Source organism: Puma concolor, chromosome B1 (assembly GCF_028749965.1).
Source record: "Puma concolor isolate L17-30 chromosome B1, mPumCon1.1.hap2, whole genome shotgun sequence".
NCBI lineage: Eukaryota > Metazoa > Chordata > Mammalia > Carnivora > Felidae > Puma > Puma concolor.
The window spans coordinates 165,344,907-165,364,836 of NC_141670.1; the positions used below are offsets into that span (position 1 = coordinate 165,344,907).

The following is a 19,930-nucleotide window of genomic DNA, read 5'->3' on the forward strand; positions in this document are numbered from 1 at the left end:
GGTTGCCAGCGAGTGTCCAAAACCGTACGTGGCTGTTTCTGCAGTCGTGGGGTTTGGTTGCCTAGGAGCATTCAAAATTTTATCTATGTCTATTATGTATTTTGTACCTAATACTTTTTTTTTTTCTTATTTTGCTTCAGGTTAGTAGCAAAGACGAAGATTTTCTTGACCTCTCTGTCGATGTGGAGCAGAATACATCTATTACCCACTGTCTGAGGTAACCTCATGAATTCTGACTGTGATCTGAGATTTGGATCAGACCGGTAAATAAGTTGGGGGGGAGGGGGGGAGCGGGGAATCCTGTATTTCCTCAGGAGGTAATCTTCCTTTCTGTTAAACCCATATAATCCTATTATTTTCTGTTTCTTCTTTCCCAAGAGAGATTAAAAATAAATATATGTGGTCTAGAGAAGGATCCTGCTGAGAAGAAAGAGGATCAAGTGGAAGTCATTAGTCATTAAGTTTAAAAATAAGTTTTAGTCTTTAACACAGATGTGGGCTTTCGGCTTTCATCAGTTTCTCTCTCTCTCCTCTTTGTCTCCTTGACACAATCACACAACTAATAAATGCTGCACATACCTACCATTACCCTTTTTTTTGTTTTTTGGTTTTTTTGTAAGCTAATATTAAAAATTATGTACTTTTGAGTGGAGACCCGGTGAGGGGAACTGCCTCTCCTCCACCTTTCGGCATTCTGTGGAGATCATTAATAGAAGGAATTCTTCCTTGTTAGGGTTGAGAGAAGGTACGAGCCTGGAATGCAGGAACAGCTCATGTCCAGGGTTCCATGCGTGTCGTGTATTGACTTGAACATTGGAAATGTGCCCAGAGTTGACACGGAGACACGATTCCCTTTTCCCTACTCCATCCCTTCTCTCCTGTCCTGTTTTCAGTAGGTCGGGAGGGCTTAGCAGCAGCCCAGCCCTGCTATAGCCACTAGGCATGGAGGAGTGAGTGGCAGACACATTCCGGGCCCTCACAGCACTTGCATCCTGGGGGGGGGATCCACAGGCAACGATTGGTGCCTCGAAGAAATTTAACAGGTCCACAGAGTGCGTGGTCATGGGGGTGCCAGTGTAGATAGACCTCGTGGTCAGGGCAGGCTTCCCCGTTGCTCAGGAGCCCAGAGCTCTGAGACATTTTATAGTGTCTAACAAGGCACTGTTGATTTTTACCAATGGTGATTGGGTGACAGAGGTGTTAGTCCAGGTTACTTGGAACCTTTTAGAAGGATAGGTTAAGGGGACTCGCTGTGGTGGTTGGCTGTTAGAAAGTCATCTTGCGGGGCAAAGGCACCAACGTCAACATGGGAGAGTTTCTTGCTTCATCTGGGTTTCATGTTTTGTGTGAGCGGGTGGGGAGCTGATTGCTTTCTGATTTCCCAGGGCCCCAGGTTCCCCTCCGCTCCCCCATGAGTGACCAGTTACCCAGCACTTCCTGTTGGTGTGGCCCACCGGCCCTTGTGTCCAAGTGCCTTAGGCCCAGATGTCTAGGACAGGTGTGTTAACTCTTTATTTGCAAAGTGTTTTGTAGGCCAGGGTGGCCTCTTTCTTCTGAATGGTTCTGTTTATAGCATGGGTTCCTAATATTCCTGTGACAAGAAGCCATTTTTTATTTCCCCAAGGTCTTACAATCACAGGGAGTGGGGAAAGTTATGATTTTGCCAACGTCAGTTGCAGACAAAGGACTGGGAGGAAAGGTATCACTTGCCCATCCCGCCCCTTTTTATTTTGTTTTTTTACGTTTATTTATTTTTGAGAGGGAGAGAGACCACAAGCAGGGAAGGTGCAGAGAGAGAGGGAAACACAGAAACCGAAGCAGGTTCCAGCCTCTGGGCTGTCACCACAGAATCAGGGCTGTCAAACCTACAAACCCTGAGATCATGACTTGAGCCCAAGTCAGATGCTTAACCACCTGAGCCACCCAGGCGCCCCTCATTCCCCGCCTCTTTTTTTTTTTTTTTTTTTTTTTTTTAAAACAAGTGGGCGTTAGGGAGCATTTGGAGTTAGAGTGACTGCTTCCCCTTCCTTCTTAGAAATTCCTGGGCTGCTCAAAAGGGCAGATGGCAGTGGCTGTAGCTTTGAGATCTCAGTCAACCAGCTAGAGGAGGGCTAACTTGTTAGTTATAATTTTAATCTTTGGGGAACCTTGTTATAAAGAAATGTAACCCAGATTTACGTTTCTATTATTATCATTATTATTTTGAGAAATGTATATGTTAGTCATGCATACCTGATGTAGAGGTGTTTGGAGACGTTAAAGCTGGGATGGATGAGCATGAAATAGCTTCAGAATACCTTTTTAAATTTTTTTTTTTTTTTTCAACGTTTATTTATTTTTGGGACAGAGAGAGACAGAGCATGAACGGGGGAGGGGCAGAGAGAGAGGGAGACACAGAATCGGAAACAGGCTCCAGGCTCCGAGCCATCAGCCCAGAGCCCGACGCGGGGCTCGAACTCGCGGACCGCGAGATCGTGACCTGGCTGAAGTCGGACGCTCAACCGACTGCGCCACCCAGGCGCCCCTTCAGAATACCTTTTTAAACATTAGATTCCCATCCGATTGGGCTTCCGGGCTGATATTCCCGAATTGCCTGCCCTGCCGCCATTTTACATCATCCCTAAACTAGACCTTGACTGACTTCCCCACACCTGCCCTCACGCAGGCAGGCCTGACATCACCCCCACAACAGGAAGACAGGCCCTGCCAGGCCCACCCACCCCCACCCTCACCCTCCCGGAGAGTATTGTGCTGGGAGTGGCGGCGTTCTCACCTGCCCCCGAGGAGTGTAGCAGTGTAGCGGGGAGCCAAGGCCCCAGGGGAATAAATGATACCAGCTGATCAGCTGATCGTTAGCATTTTCTGTCTGAGACAAGGGAGAAGGAATGATTACAGATCTTGATCTTTTGGGCCCCATTCATGGTTTAATTTCGTTTGCATTCTTAAAGGTTTGTTTTTAAAATTAGAACTATGAGTTTTCTTTTTATGTTTGCACCTCTTCTGATATTTTATCTTTCCTTCATTTTGACGGCCAAAAAAAAGAGTTAAAAATCAAGCTAAAATTGTAGGACTTTTTTTTAATGTTTGTTTATTTTTGAGAGAGAGAGCGCGCGCGCGCGCGCGCGCGCGCGCATGCGTGGGGGAGGGGCAGCGAGCGAAGGGGACCCAGCGAAGTGGGCTCTGTGCTGACAGCTGGGAGCTCCACTTGGGGGAGGGGGGGCTTGAACCCAGGAGCTGTGAGATCATGACCTGATCCGAAGTAAGACCCCTAAAATTGTAGGATTTGAATGTAGGGCCTTTGCCACCTCCTTTCAAGGGACTTTAGATGACCGATTACAGTGTGTTTTCACTGCTTTTGTTGCAGAGAAATGATGAAATAAATAGTGGTTCTATTCAGGGTACAGGCCTACGGAAGCCATTAAATCCATACTGTAACTGACCTATATTCCAAATATTTCATATGTCAGTGCCTTGTCTTAGGCCCGGGGAGCCTTCAGTATCAGAAGTGAATACCAAGATAGTTTTTTCTTCTTTTGAAAAGTTCAGGGATGGCCTCAGGCAAAAACTTCAAATACGTGAAGTTTATCTTAATTACCCTTCTATGGCCTTTTGGGTAGTTTTTGTCTTTCACTTCAGTGCCTTAGTCTCCCCTGTGGCTCCTTTACAGAAACCTTCTCGAAACATTCCACTCTCTGAAGCACCTTTTCCCCTTCCCCTGTCCTCCTCTCATATTAAATGTCCGTTCTTCCAGTGCTGCCGAGGTCAGCTGGGAGGAAAGTAGCTTTTCATTCTCCCGTAGCTGTTTTAAAAATGTATCCTCTCTAAAACGAATTATTTTTCTACTTCTTTTGGAAAATTTCTTTTAAGTACTAAGTCCATATATCTCCTGTCCCCACCACACATCCATTGCTGCATGCTTGTTTATTGGTTTCTCTGTTTTGTTTCTCTGACCTGTATTGGGTTATTACTGATATAAAGTATTTTCTAATAGTTGACATCTAAGTGTTTCTTGTGGATTTCTTTTTTCAGTCTTCTTTAATACTCTGTTCATTGGTTCTCAAACTTTGGTGTGTATGAAAATCACCTTGGGGAAGTTTATAAAAATAGGGGCCTAGCCAGTATTCAACTTCAGTGAACCCAGGCCTCTCTCTCCCTCTTTTTTTTTTTTTTTTTTTTTCCTTTTCAGAGCCAGGGCCCAACAATGATTTATTTGTTTTGGGCATCATATTCTTTTTTTTTTTTTTTTTTTTTTAAGTTTTTAATTTTAATTCCAGTATAGTTCACATCTAGTATTATATTAGTTTCGGGTGTACAATATAGTGACTAAGCAATTACACAACACCCAGTGCTCATCACAACACTTGCACTCCTTAATCCCCATCACCTATTTCACCCAGCCCCCCACCAACCTCCCCTTAGTAACCATCAGTTTGTTCTCTGTAGTTGTGTCTTTTTTTCCTTCCTTTGTTTTGTTTGAGTGAAATCATATGGTATTTGTCTTTTTTGACTTATTTCGCTTAGCATAATACACTCTAGCTCCATCCATGTTGTTGCAAATGGCAAGATTTCACTCTTTTTTATGGCTGAATAATATTTATGGCAGAAATACACACACACACACACACACACACACACACACACACACACACCCCATATCTTCTTTATCCTTCATCAATCGTTGGACCCTTAGGCTGCTCCCATAATTTGGCCCTGGCCATATTCAACTTCAGTGAGCCTTGGCCACTATTTTTAATTAATTTTCTTGGTGATCCTAATACCACCAAAGTTTGAGATCTGCTGCTCTAAATCTTTGCTACTCAAACAGTGGTCTGTGGGCTAGCACCATTGACATCACCTGGGATCTCATTAGAACAGCATCTCAGGTCTCCCCCAAGAATGAATGAATGAACCAGAATCTGCATTTTGACAGGATCTCCATGTGATTCAAGTGCATGTTAAGGTATACAAAGTACAGAGCACAGTGGCTCTCAGACTTCGAAGCATATTCTTAAAGGGAAACTTTAAGAACAATAATGCCTGGATTCTACCTGGAGAGATTCTGGTATAATCAAGTGGGGGCCAGGGGGAGGAATTAGGCATTGAGTGTGTTTCGAAAGCTCCCCGGGTAACTCTAATGGGCAGCCCGGAGAACCGCTGATGTTGCCGATGTCAACCCCAGAACAAAGTTTCCCAGCTGGTGTGCACCAGGAAATAGGTTACAGGTGTGGATTGATCCCCTTGGCTCCTGGGAGGTCAGGCACAGCCTGGAGCTGCTCTGGGCTAACTCTTCTACAGGGTAACCTTTTCTGTGGAGATCATGACAGGACACTTATCGGGAAGTGTTGTTTGAGAATTAAAAAAAAAAAAAATCAATTTCTGAACTATTGCATTGAGTGGAAAAGTTAAGACTGTACTAAAAAACGTGTCAAACATGGACATAACCTTGGACACAACGGCTGTCTTTACAACAGTCTTTCCACCCGGAAACATAGTCTTTCTTCAGGTTTTCAAGTTTTCTTTCATATATTTTTCTAGAATTTCATAGTTTTCTTTATAAAGACTTCTATTTCTTACTAGATTCATTTCCAAAGTGTATTTCTGAACGATGTTTTATTGCTATTGTAACTCTTTGTAAAGAAATACAGAGTTTTGTGCTTTCCCCTAACCTTACCTCTGTGCTTTGGTCATTTATCCTGAGCATCAGAAAGGCCTCTCTCCTCTCTCCCTCCTCTTTGACTTTCTCCTTGAAAGGTGTCCTTACCCCTTGTTGCCTGCTTTGATTCCAACAACTGTACAGCCTCTATTGACAGACCTGCTCTGCCTCCGAGTCTCCTGCTGGGGTCAGCCCTTTTCCCTGATGTAGCCTCATTTTCCACTTCTCAACTCACAGATGCCCCGGAAGCATTGCCCTGTGTCTCGTGGCAGTAAGCCCCCAGCCAGCCGGGGTGTGGCAGGATGGAGGTGAATTTTAAATCAGGTCTTTATATTAAGTACTAACTTTTGCTATATTTCCACTCGTGTGGGTCTGCAATCACCTCAGAAAACTTTCTTTGAAAAGTAAGAGTAGAAAGTATTTAATTCCTTATTCACTGCTGTGCTTGCCTTGGTTATTCTGGCTCTTGAGCTGGATAAAGAGCTGTATCTGTGGTAGAAATCCCATGGATATGAACCTCCACCATCACCCACCCATTCTCTCCTCCCCCTCTCCCTTGTCTCCCCCAGCCCCATTCCACCCCAACCCTGTGCAGGCCAAGAAAGGATTTCACATCAGTTACTTCATTAAAGAGTTAGTCTGGGGGCGCCTGAGTGGCTCCTTTGGTTGAGCATCAGACTCTTGACCTCGGCTCAAGTCATGACCTCACGGTTCGTGAGTTTGAGCCCCACGCCGGGCTCTGCGCTGACAGTGCAGAGCCTGCTTGGGATTCTCTCTCCCTCTCTCTGCCCCTCCCCTCCTCATGCTCGCTCTCACACTCTCTCCAAATAAATACATAAACTTAAAAAAAATAAAATAAAAAGGAGTTAGCCTGTGTTCATTCAGTTGTGAGTCTGTATTACGCACCGAGCAGCTGAGATCGGAGATTTGAGTATAATTGTCTTCTAAATCCTTTTCTTGCCTCTCAACACCTCCTGTCCTCCTCTGTAGTGCTGCCAGAAATGGTTACTCTAGAAAGCACTGTCTGGTTACATCTTTTCCTTGCTGAGCCCCATCAGTGGATTTCCAGAGTCACAGGGTCCACACCAGCTTCTAAGGCACACCCACACCTTGCTTCCGTCTCCCTATGCTGGAGCGTTCCCTCTGTCTGGAATGCTTGCCTCTTACCCACCTGCACACTTTCCTTCTTCGAGAGCCTGACTTCCACATCACCGCTTGGAAACAACTCACATTACCCCAAGTTCATTTCTCCCTCCTCTGTGCTTTCCCCTGGACTTTATACACGTGCTTCTGTCTTCACTCAGCCAACAAATATTATGGAATGCTGTGCTGCATTGGTCCTCTTCATGGTGCTGGGGCTGCGGCAGTGAGTAAGACAGAGTCATTGCCCACATAGAGGGAAGGCATGTAATCAAATAGGAGGATGGTTTCAGATAAGGGTAAGTGCTCAGAAGAAAACAAGACTGCAAACCAGATAGAGGCTGAGTGGGTTTGGAGAAGGTGGACAAAGAAGTCTCCCAGGAGGTGACATTTGTGCTGAGCTCTGAGCAATGAGCAGAGGCAGCCATGGAAGCATCTGGAAATGAGCTGTTAGTGCAGAGGAAGCAGCACCTGCAGAAGCCCTGAAGCAGAAAGGGTATGGCATTCTGGAGGGACAGGAGAAAGCTGCTGGTGTGGCCTAAGCCGGGTGAAGGAGGTGAGGCAGGGTAGGAGATGAGGTCAGAACAGCTAGGGGTATGGGGACTGAGGGCCTACTGGCCATGGCAAAGAATTCAAGTTTCATTCTGAATTGCACTAAGGAATTGTTGAAGCATTTTAGGCAGGAGAATTGTATGAAATTATTATTTTTTCTTTTTTGAGAGAGAGATGGCGGGGGGGGGGGGCAGAGAGAGAGAGAGAGAGAGAGAGAGAGAGGTACCACAAGTGTGGAGCCTGACTTGGGGCTTGATCTCACAAACTGTGAGATCATGACCTGAGCCAAAATCAAGAGTCTGACACTTAACCAGGTGCCCCTGAAATGATTTTTCTTTTTTAATGTTTACTTATTTTTGAGAGAGAGAAAATGAGTGGGGGAGGGACAGAGAGAGAGGGAGAGAAAATCTGAAGCAGACTCATTGATGACTGAAGAGAGCCTGACACGGAGCTTGAACTCGCAAACCTTGGGATCATGACCTGAACTGAAGTCGGACACTTACCCGACTGAGCCACCCAGGCGCCCCTGAAATGACTTGTTGACCTGCACTGAACACTTAGGCGGCTCGCTCGCATGTGTGCGTGTTAGACTGTGAGCAGTGTGAGGGCAGGTGCCTCTGTGAACCCCTAGCACCAAGCCCAGAGTGCTGTCAGTAAACATTTGAGTAGTGAATAAATGAGCAATCTATGTTTTCTTTTGGTAAGCTCTGTTTATGTGTGTGAGTCCATAACACCATGTAAATAACACTTTCTGTTTAATAAAATCTGATCATTCTGGTGCTAGGATACTCCCTATGAATAAAGAAACATCACAGGCTTTCTCAAGACTCTAGGGTATTATTATATTCTGGATGTTCTTCTCAGCCTTTGAAGCGGTACCACAGGAATGTTAAGTAGAATCTCAATGACCAGAAAAGAATGAAAAGCCATGACATTTAAAAAATGAAAACTTTTAAGTAGTGCAGTAAGTCTCATGACAGGAGTGAATACAGATATAACATCACAATGACATTTGTTCTCAAAAGGAGCCGGGGGGTGGAGGGGGGGTGGGGGGGGCAGGGAGCTGGGGATTGTAGAAAGCTGGCATCTCCTGCTAATTTGGGATTTTCTTAGTTCAATATAAGGGCAGTTGTATGTGATTTAAATTTCATTATCTTTACTCTCGTGATCTTAGAAAATACAGACTCCTGAGATACCCTGTTTTTCATTAACTACACAATAATGTCACCTTGCATTTTATGTGATTGAGATTTTTGGACCTGACTTACAGTGTAATGATGGACGTTTACAATAGTATTTTCGGTTATAATTTTTAATCTCCAATTTATAGGTAGCTTGTTAAAACTTGATATTTTTTTTAATCAGTTGGAAACTCTAATTTATATCTATTTGTGTCCCATTTAATAAAGCTATCCTTGGAAATCTCCAAAGGTGAAACCATAAGCCAGTCCAGGAGACATGCTGTAATGGCAATCATAGCCCCTACTCATAAGAAAAGTCTTTTCTCATTACTTCTTTCCCTGCATTCACTTAAAAATTACCCTGCAGGTGATAAAGGGTTTAAAACATGGTGTATACTAAGTACATTTTGGACTGTTTTTTGAGTTGAAAATATTTTTCTCTGCAGAGACTTCAGCAACACAGAAACACTGTGTAGTGAACAGAAATATTATTGTGAAACGTGCTGCAGCAAACAGGAGGCCCAGAAAAGGTGTGTAAAAGGGTTTAGCCCAGAGGGTGGCTTGGTTTTGAGGGAAGGAACCATACCTGATTTTGAATCCCAGTTCTGTGGGCTCGTGGCCAAGTAGCTTTGAAGAAGTCAATTGCCTTCCTCCCTGGATAAACTAGGATAAGAGTGCCTGCCTTGGAAAGTTGTCCATTTGTCTGATCGTTTGATCATTTGTTCATTCATTCGTTCAGCAAATATTTATTGTGTGCTGTGTATCAGATACCATGCTGGGTAAATGAGTGGTGGTCAGATATAATTACTATTTTCTTGTGATTAAAGACAGATTATAAAAAGGATTTAGCATAGAGTATAACACATAGTAGATATCTAGTAGAATTGTTACTTCATATTGGAACTTCTTATTTAGAGGCACAAGAGGTTTAAAAAGTTAATGATTTAATGTGGAAACACGAGGAAATCAATAACACATCAGTTGCATGGATAGGTGATAAGAAGCATCACATTCTGAATTGATACAGGATCCATAGTTGCCTTTTTACCAGCACCGGCAAGTTAGAGCCCCTGGACAATGTGTGCGAATCAGTGATTCTCTGTTATCTGCCCCCGGAAGCCAAGAAACTTGACATTTTAATTATCCTGTGAAGTCTTACTATGAATTGAATTTACTCTGCCCATGGTTGTGGAATATTCAGAATAGCTCACAGAAGCTCATTACCGCCATCTAAAACCTTCAGGGGTCTTGAGCTGAGGTTGAAATCATTTCTTTGCTCAGCCTTCCCTGCTCTTCCCCCCTAGACATGCACATCTTTCCTTGCTGCATCAAAACTTACGAAAGGTGACTCCTTGTGGCAGATGGGAGTGGAGTGATAGCTGGTTAATTTTTGTGAGTCATCAGGGGAGCTCACTTCTCCCTGTCCTTACAATCTCAGTCAACCCAAGGCCAGCCCAGGCCTTCCTATATGGCATGAAGGCATGTTCATTAAAATACTGTGTGTTCCTGTAAAATATCAGGCTTCCCATGATTCTTCTGTTTCTGCAGACGTTATTTTGCTTATTTTTACGAACAGGGTTTTACCTCAATAGATTCCTGAACAACAGTCTCTTAAAATTTGTCCTTTTCAAATAATATGCATTGAAAATGTGTGCATGCTGAACAGCATTGACACTGACTCAGGGCATTCCTAGAATGGGGGTCCGGAAGGGGACCAAAGATCTCTAGGACCAAAGATCTCTATTCCAGCAGAGTTGTCTCCATAAACTATTGTTTTTATGAATTTTTTTTTACCAAGGAATATTAATGGTCACCTAGTGAAAAAAGATTTCTGTGTTCATGTAAGTTTGGGAAATGCTACATCAGACAAAAGAGAACAGTTCCTTTACTATAGGATTTCTCAGAACCTCTCTGCCAGTGCACAGGGAGGAACTTTGAAATAGAAAGTAGCTGTCCAAACTTGGCCCCAGGAACCCCGCCTCTGCTGATGTCTCCAGTGCTCCACAAGCCCAGTTTGGGAAGTGTGGCCCTTAAGCCAACCCCTACATTTTACGAGTGGGGAAACCAAGAGCTAGACGAGGGGAAGGACCGACACAAGAGTGAGTGAGCGTGAGCCCAGCGTGCTTGGTTTCCCCAAGCGCCCCCCGTGGTCCTCAGACCCCAGAAGTCCATACCGCAGCCTTCTGCTTGTCCTCTTCCCAAAAGTGGTCACCCCTCCTCTCCATTATCTCCAGGCGGGGTGGAGGGGGGGTGTGGCTGTCCAAATATTGTTCCTTTCTGGAAGGCAGGGGGCAGTAATGGAGAGCAGTTGCGCACCGTATTTGCATTGGTACAAAACTTCAGGACTGTCTCCTTTGGCCAGAGAGAAACAGAGCTGCTGTTGCCCTCCTCTCCTGCTGGCTGTGCCCGGTTAGCCGAGCAAGCAGGTTAACCAGCTGTATGTGTGCAAGCATCCTTTTATTCTTACGGGCGGTGTGGTTACTTGCCAACCTGAAGTCTGTTAGACCCCTTCTGCTCTCCGTTTGTGTGGCAGCAGTGTATTCTGCCCCCCAACAGCTCTTAGGGGGTACAACTTCTTTTCTATTTCGTGGTTTCTTAGGATGAGAGTAAAAAAGCTGCCCATGATTTTGGCCCTGCACCTAAAGCGGTTCAAGTACATGGAACAGCTGCACAGGTACACCAAGCTGTCTTACCGGGTGGTCTTCCCGCTGGAGCTCCGGCTCTTCAACACCTCCAGCGACGCCGTGAACCTGGACCGCATGTACGACCTGGTCGCTGTGGTGGTTCACTGTGGCAGGTGAGGGCAGGCGGAAAAGCGGGGCGCACGGCGGGGTGCACGCGAGAAGGGTGCCGAAACAGAGGCAGCTATGCCTTTCCTGGGCTGTGAGACTCCGTAGTAATGGGACTTCTGAGAATGTCTTCCAGGCTCTTATCTATCATCTCAAAATGAATCCAAAATGTACTCTTCAAGATATTCTTCATGCAGTTTTTAGCCCAACCAGAAAAAAGAGAGTAAGAGAGAAGGCTCCTAGATACGGAGAAGAAAAGTGTTTGCTGAAAGTCCTTTGAGCAGATATTTTTTTCTTCCATAGCTATAGATACAAGCATGGAAAAGTCCACTGAAAATACACCTGTTTGTTATCCTTTGCTCAGCTGGAAGAGATTTGTGTTCTGTCGTTCCCCTGCCCTTCTGGGTTTTAGGTAGGGGTGTGTCACTGAGCAGGATTATTTTCCTCTCCATCTGCCTGGATTGGATTTTGGTGCACAGACCATAACAAGAGGATGCATGGTTCCACGCAGAGGAGTAGACTGATTTCCTTTTCCCCCTGCACGGCGGCGGATGCTTCGCCTCTGAAGCACCTTATTTGTCCCATGCAGAGCGGACTTGAAGTCACAGGATCCTTTCTTACATTCCCAGTGTTCTGTGTTTTGGTCGGTTATAAGCCAGCTCTGTGGTTTTCCTGAAGAGGAATTCCACCAGTTATTTTTCTAAAGAACGCACGAGGCTCGTGATCTGGAAACTAGCTGTGAATGTTGGGTGGGACCTCGTGGCAGGAACTTAGGGCTGGCAGAGCCTGGTACCTGAAGGGCATTGTGGCCGAGGTGGGCAGTGGGCTGATGTGGGCAGGTGATGGGGAGACAGAAGGTGCTCAGAAGTATATACACGGTTTCAGTACAGATCTCTGTGGGTGATGACTAATCCCTAGAGCATTGGTGAGGATAAGGATGCGACCCCTATAGGGGACCTGGAGGACAAGTGAGGTTGGGTTGCAGAATAGTGACTTTCTGTAATGAGGGCTCAAGGTCAGAGCGGCCCTGGCAGCAAGGGCCAACTGGTGCCGAGTCACACGTGCTACTAACTAGCATTCATTAAATTCTTCCCCACTAGAGACAGGACTGTCCTCCTACACAGAGCAGGGCTGGCCTTGCACATGGGGATCAGGTGGCTCTGGGCCGTGGACGCTGGGGATCTCCGAGGCTGGGGAGCTGAGCGTTCCCTCATCCACGCCAGGACCTCCTGGCCCATGGATGCAGCTGGTGCGGTCTCATTCTCTGATTTCGACTGCAGTTATTCTTTGAACCCTTGTTTCTTGGGTTCGTAGCAGAGTCTGAAGGTACAGCAGTGATGAAGATCCACGGGCCCTGTTCTCATGAAGCTGAGCCTCTGGCGAGAAAGACAGATAATTAGCAAGTAAGCACACCGCCTGTCAGCACCAAAACAAAAGCACTGGGAGATGACTTCGAGTTTGAGGAACGCTATGAGGAATGAACAGGGCTCTGAGAGAGAGCAGTTGAAGGTTCCTCTTCAGGGATGGGGACTGGTGAAGCGAAGCTACCAAGGTGACATTGGGGTTGAGGCCTAAGGGCTAAAATGAGCCAGGAAGGCCCACATCGGAAGAGGATCATTTCGGGCAGAGTGTCTCAAGGGCAGAGGCCCGCCGTGTGAAGAACAGGAAACCAGGGGTCCAGAGCCCAGGGAGGGGAGAGCGTGGCTGGATGGCGTCGGAGAAAGGCAGGAACAGTTCGCGTGGCTCGTCTTGTATTTAAAGAAAGCGGACAGGGTCACCTGGCTGGTTCAGTCAGTACAGCATGTGACTCTTGGTCTTTGGGTTCTGAGTCGAGCCCCACATTGGGCACAGAGGTTACTTAAAAAAAAAAAAAAAAAAAAAAAAAAAAAGACAGAAAACAAAGGCAAATTTGGCTTTTGAACTTTAGTGGTAACACTGAAAAAACAAAACGGAACTCTAGATTTGGGGTTAAATTCCCTCAGTCGTGCAGATCTAACTAATAGTAACAGCTGTGTAGTTCCACTTTTTCCCATATTATGTGATACGTACCTTTTCCTTTGAGCACGTGTTATTCTATATTATAGTTTAACATATTTCTAAAACTTAGATGATGCCACTCCTCAGAGTTCCCCAGTGTCTTCCTGACTGACTCACCACGGAGTCCAAAATCCAAACCATGATACCCCGCGCCCCACCTCTGTGGCCTCCTTCCTCCCCTCCCCCTGGCTCACTGGGCTCAGGCTTCCTTGCTCTTCGGTGAACCCCGCAGGAACCCCCCCACCCCCCACCCCTGCCATGCCCAGTACCTTTGCACCTGCTGTAAACTTCCATCACATGGTCACATGGCTCGTCACCATCACCTCGTCTCTCAGGGAAAGTTCCTTCTGCTCAGATCTTGGGTTAGCAGAGGACTGTCACCATTGTGTATCAAATAGTACTTCCCGGGGCGCCTGGGTGGCGCAGTCGGTTAAGCGTCCGACTTCAGCCAGGTCACGATCTCGTGGTCCGTGAGTTCGAGCCCCGCGTCGGGCTCTGGGCTGATGGCTCAGAGCCTGGAGCCTGTTTCCGATTCTGTGTCTCCCTCTCTCTCTGACCCTCCCCCGTTCATGCCCTGTCTCTCTCTGTCCCAAAAATAAATAAATGTTAAAAAAAAGAAAAAATTTAAAAAAAAAAAAAAATAGTACTTCCCTCTGTCACTCACCATGCTTTACTCTGCTTTATGTTTCATGGCAATTTTTTTTTTTTAAAGTTTATTTATTTATTTTGAGGGAGAGCAAGCGAGAGGGAGGGGGTAGGGGCAGAGAGAGAAGGAGGGAGAGAATCCCAGACAGGCTCTGTGTTGACTCTCCGTGCAGAGCCCGATGCGGGGCTCAAACTCATGAACTGTGAGATGGTGACCTGAGTCAAAATCAAGAGGCAGACACTAGACTGACTGAGGCACCCAGGTGCCCCTTCATCACACTTAGTATACATTGAAATCTATTTTAGTTTGTTCAGTGCCTCTCCAGCCCTCATCCCAAGAAAGTGGGAACACTGTTTTCTTCACTGCTTTTTTGTCTGACGGCCAGAAGAGAGTCTGGCACATAGTAGGTGTATGGTAATTATTCATTTATATTTGTTGAATTTGAATATCTGCTTTCCCCACTGGACCGTGGGTCTTTAGAAGCCTGACTTTTTTGCGTCTTTGCAGAAGATTCCTTTATGCTCACCACAGCACCACCACGTGGGTCTTCCTCCATAAATTGTGGCCAAATAAATGTGGATATAGACGTGACCTATACCCATTCTCCTGCTGAGAGAGGTTGTTCAGGTAGATCACTGCCTAAAAAGAAGTACCTAGTTTTTGAAAGAAGTTAATGTTAACTTGATAACTTGTGTTTGTTCTTTTCCAGTGGTCCTAATCGTGGGCATTATATTACTATTGTGAAGAGTCATGGCTTCTGGCTTTTGTTTGATGATGACATTGTAGAGGTTGGTATGCAGATTACTCTATAATGGGGCTGCAGCGTAGACTGTATTTGGGGGAACGTGTATGTGCGGACATTTCCTAAGATAGGCCTGTTTTCCCATAACCTGGCTTAAAAACCATTTACATTTCTCTCAAGACTAAATTCTGCTGTTCTTTATTCTCTATAGAAAGGGAGAAAGGGGTGTGACTGGGGACTAATGAGTTAACTGCGTTCTTGTTAACTGATCAGCCATAGATGTGGGATCTCTTTGTCCCCTGAAACCGTATTCATATGTAAGTCTCATTTTCCACTGTGACTAAAGCCCTCTCTACTACAGACCAAATAATAAACTCTTTATTTTCATTTTTTAAATTTTTAATTTTTTTTAATGTTTATTTATTTTGGAGAGAGAGACAGACAGGGTGCGAGCAGGGGAGGGGCAGAGGGAGAGGGAGACACAGAATCCGGCTCCAGGCTCCAGGCTCTGAGCTGTCAGCACACAGCCCAATAATAAACTTAATAAAAAGCTCTGTAAGCACTCTTTCATTATGCCAGATTCTTCTTGTATGGATTGATATTTAAAAATATGTTTTCAGTCTGTTGGACCTGGAAATCTTTATGTTACACTCAAGTGTTCCCATATATTGATTCTGTTGTAAAGGAATACTAGCCGGAGAGAATTCCACACTCAGACAAGGTCCGTTTTAGCTCAGAGGGTGACACTAATGGGAATGAAGTCTGACGACCTGCAAGAATTAAGGTTATTCCCCAGACCCCCCAGTTTACCATTTGAAAGATGGGCGTCCTGGCTGCTTCAAAGCATGCCCACATATGTTTGCCGATAGCTTGAAGGCTGGCCTCCCTCCTCCAGGATTTGCAATGTATGTAATCATGCCCCATTGCCAGGTCTGTGGAATTAGCTGTTTGCTGTTGAAAGTTCCCAGTTGTGATTTTGTAGCAAACAGTGTTTGCTTCAGTCTTCTTGTTCATTCCATTTGTTTTTCTTCCCTTCTCTCAGTCATCCCATTAAACAGTTGTATTGTTTTCTTTCTCTTATTGCAGAAAATAGATGCCCAAGCTATTGAAGAATTCTATGGCCTGACGTCAGATATATCAAAAAATTCAGAGTCTGGATATATTTTATTCTATCAGTCAAGAGAATAACTTGAAGAACTGTGGGACGAGTTCACATGGGGGGAACTGTTCACGGCACTATTCCCTGGTTTCTCTGCAGACTTTCCTCCCCAGTGGCCCCGCCAGTGGTACTACGCCAAGTGTAATGGTCTGGCTGGGTTAGACTTTCTCTCCCTTTGGTTTTTTACATGCAGCACTACTTGTGGTTTTATTTTAGTCTGAGGTAGAGTTAACTGCAATCAGATTGTAGTAAGATTTGTATGAGTAACAGTTGCTAATTTTAGGATTGGGGAAACGCTACGCCACCGGCTACGTCTGGCTCAATTAGAGTGACATTTCCTACGGGAAGGTCTACAGTCTGTTTTGGGTCCCTGCTAAACGTCCCAAGTGGCTTCCGGGATCTCACGTCAATGCATTCCTTTAACTTGTCCCGGGAAGCACTGCTACCCACTTGTAGCTTCTCTGCCTCTTTTCTGACGCAAGGACAGAATCGGGTAGAAGTTCACCTGTTAGGGCTGCAGCTATAGCTTTAAGTTTGTGCAAGTGAAAACGTTTAAAAGTGAGTAACCTCAATACTAAAATCATCCTCCAGGTGGAACAGGGTGGAGAGAAGCTGTTCACGGTGGCTAGCGCCTGCCTGGGGCTGTGTTCCCCTCGCCGCCCGCCGCCGTTAGGACCCCAGAGGCTAAGAAGGCACGGAGCTCAGGGCAGGCAGAGCCCAGAGGAGGACGCTTTTGTGGACAGTGAAAACTTAACTTTTCTTACCTTTCTACCAAAACCACGTTTCAGGAAGATACCCCTACGCCATTTGTTTTTAGTGATGCTCTACTTCCGTAAGGTCCTGTGAGTTGTATCTGTCCTTTATCTGGCGCTGCTAAGCTTTCCAAGGCATCCGCCCGGGCCGGCTGGTGTTCTGCAGGCTGTGGCCGCAGGGCTGAGCTACCGTGGTGACTGCTTCCGGCACAGCTCTCCTTAGCCAGTCAGTACCCACCACCTTCTCGGTCAGGAAGGACCCAGACACTGCAGTGTCACCACCATTGGCCGCATTGTACAGCTGTTCACTTTTTAACATTTCAGTCTGTTGACTGAGGCGCTGGCGAGTCCCAGGACTAATAAGGAACCTTCCCTAGAGGGACCACTGGAGTCAGCTGGGGGTGAAGGTGGGTCAAAGGAAGTGGGAGCGGGTGGGCGGAGGAATGAACAAAATGGCAACTTTTCTTTGGCTCAGACTCCTAGAACGCTTGACAAGACCGTTTTGTGGAAGAACCTCATCTCACTGTAGTTACTTTTACTTTTTTCACTTTTGTTATGTATGTATTTATTAGATCACTTGAGTATTGGTACCTTTTATTAAAAGGGTCAATTTGGCGTTTTGCTGTTGAGCTGGTTTTTGGATTCTTACAAATACTATGAGGCATAGATCTTGGCTTCCTTTGGGAAGTCGGTTGACTTCCATACACTTCTAAGATACTGTGAACATACTATTTTGTTACCTAATAAATCAGCGAATGAACATGCAAATGTTTGGCATAATGTGAACTCAAATTGAAATTGGAAATGTTAGCAGCCATTTTGTAACAATTAAGAGCATAGCACTTTATCTAGATGAAAACTGGATTTCTTGTCTTTAAGATATCTTGAACTGTTTATTGCTCAGAACTTAAATAAGCATGCCAACACTTCATTTGTTCATGCTTGAAGTGAAATGTTTTACTTTTCACTGGAGAAGACAAAAACAGGGTGATCTTCATGTTATTTTATACAAGTGATGAAAATATACCTTGCCTTATTTAGAGGCAAATTCATATTTATAAATATTTTGTCTTTTTTTTTTTTTTCCTCATGAAACATATGCAGTAATCACTTACCTGGAAGGTGAGTATTTATTCCGTTTTTAAGAGGAGACACTTTGCAATTGAAGGCAACTGATCCGAGGAACTGTTTGTACTATATATAACCCATATATTTGACTGTAGGTTGCAAAGTTTTTTTTAAAAAAATGATGGTTCATATCTAATATATTTGGAGCTGGTTCATAAGAAAAACTATTAAAATCATCTTTGGAATGACTCTTGAGGCTAATTTGTTAGAGAAAGAAAGTTTCAATTGGAAGCCTACAGAGGTAACATCTAAATGCTAAGTCACAGATTCACTACTGTTTTTGTTTGTTGGTTTGTTTGTTTGTTTGGATTTTTTTGTTTTGTTTGGTTTGGTTTTGGGTGTTTTGTTTTGTTTTGTTTTGTTTTGTTTTGTTTTGTTTTTGGTCTGTATGTGTGAAGAGTTTTTCCCAGTGACTTAACAGAAGTAATTGAAAGGGTCAGTTAAAATTCTGAATTCATGGATAGAGTTTAGGAATAAAAACAAGTACGGAAGAAAAAATGCAAAGGCATTAAAATGGTTGTGTGATGCAGGAGAAGAAGCTTGGAGAAAGACCAAAACACACTTATCCACCAACACTCCATCACAGCTTTTAAACTTCGAGCTATCTGGTAATTTCTTTCCTCTTCAGTAAATGGAACAAACACTAGGCAGCTACATTTCCCCAGAATCATTTCACTTTATGTAAAGACAGTAGCATGCAAACACTTTCTCTTTCACCCTTGTTCATCGTTCGTGCAGGGCAGGGAATGGTGTGAGGTAGGTGAGACCATTCTGAGGTCAACGATAGCACAAAGGCTCAGCAATATTCCCTCAAATGGCAGGGTTTTTGTGGGTCCTTTTCTGGCAGGAGTGAGTAGGCCTGCTGTATTTCTTTTAACTGCTGCAGGGTTTTAAAATAAGTTACAGTGTTTTACACCTAGAGGAGAGAAGAGTATTTGCTTTATTGGTGACTTACTGGCCGAGCATCTAGATTATGGTACAGTTTGCTAAAAAGGCATTTGTTTAAAAGTCACTTTTTGGCAAAATGAGCTGACATCCAGTCCTGTTACGTGGATGCATTTTTCCCTCCAAGGCAACATCGAATGGACTGGTTCTCAGAGAGCCAAGGAACACAATGCAGGAGGGTGTTGGTTTGACTCGGAAGCCAGTCATGTTTGGTTTTACCGCCTGGTATATTTTGGATTTCAGATGAAATGGGAAAAAAAAAAATGACAGGAGTGGTCCCTATGCATTTATTTTCATGGATATGCTTAATTTCATGGGCATGCCTAACAATGAACTATGTTCTAACTGGAGCTTAGGGCTTATTTTAGATATTGGAGTGTAGCTTTATTACAGATGGATTTTATCTTTAAACATTGCATTTTGATCAACTTTGTATATTCACGTGTATTAAAATATTGTGCACTAAATGTTTTGCCCTCATTTGCTATTATATGGTCAAGGCATTTATCGGCACTATTGTGATTAACTCATGTAAATGGCATGGGTCAGGGAAAATTATTTCCTACTTTTCTGCCTAATTAAATTTCTGTTTTCCAGTATTACATTAATTTATTTTTGGCTTCCATTTCTTTGTAACCAAAATAGTTACTGTATTTGTGTGGCATTCATTTCATTTTGTTGCTAAAGAAAACAAGTTTAGTTTTTATTTAAAATGATCTGTACCTTAATCTTTTTTTTTTTTTTTGTAACCAAGTCAAGCACTTTAAGCAATAATGTCAATCTTGTGAAATTTCAATCAGTTTAACACCCTGCCTCTAAAATTGTTTGCAAAAAAAATAAATAAATAAAATAGGAATTCCCTTCCTAGAGAATTATATCTTGGTAATGTTACACACATGGACTTAAAATCCTTTTTATAAAATGTGAGTTATTGGCAAGTCTCATGTCTGGCTAATCATTCCAAATGAAATTTTGAAGCGGTGGAAATGTATAGAACATTCTGGTCATTGTGACGTATAAAGGCAATGCTACTGTCAAGGTTCTGGAGGTAACCCATCCCTTGCGCCGAGTAAAAAAAGATCAACAGAAGTAATCCAGAAACCTGTATTTGGGGAATAGCAAAATTGAGGGTATCAGTGGGTAGGGGGTGGGGTGAATTAGGGGCCGTATATTAGGCATCACAGTGAATTCCTTAGCTGGGACTCT

General features: G+C 44.3%; 1 protein-coding gene across 2 annotated transcripts in view; it reads left to right on the plus strand.

Annotated features, from left to right (window-relative positions):
* Positions 1-19,662, plus strand: part of USP46 (ubiquitin specific peptidase 46) — a 61,696-nt gene extending 42,034 nt beyond the window's left edge. For both annotated transcript variants that reach the window (XM_025921432.2, XM_086705076.1), the window contains exons 5-9: positions 141-217; positions 8,973-9,056; positions 11,126-11,323; positions 14,708-14,786; positions 15,827-19,662. In XM_025921432.2, coding sequence (XP_025777217.2) covers positions 141-217; positions 8,973-9,056; positions 11,126-11,323; positions 14,708-14,786; positions 15,827-15,928 — 540 coding nt within the window. In that variant the 3' untranslated portion in view covers positions 15,929-19,662. The remainder of the gene's footprint in view (positions 1-140; positions 218-8,972; positions 9,057-11,125; positions 11,324-14,707; positions 14,787-15,826) is intronic.
* The last annotated feature ends 268 nt before the right edge of the window (positions 19,663-19,930 follow it).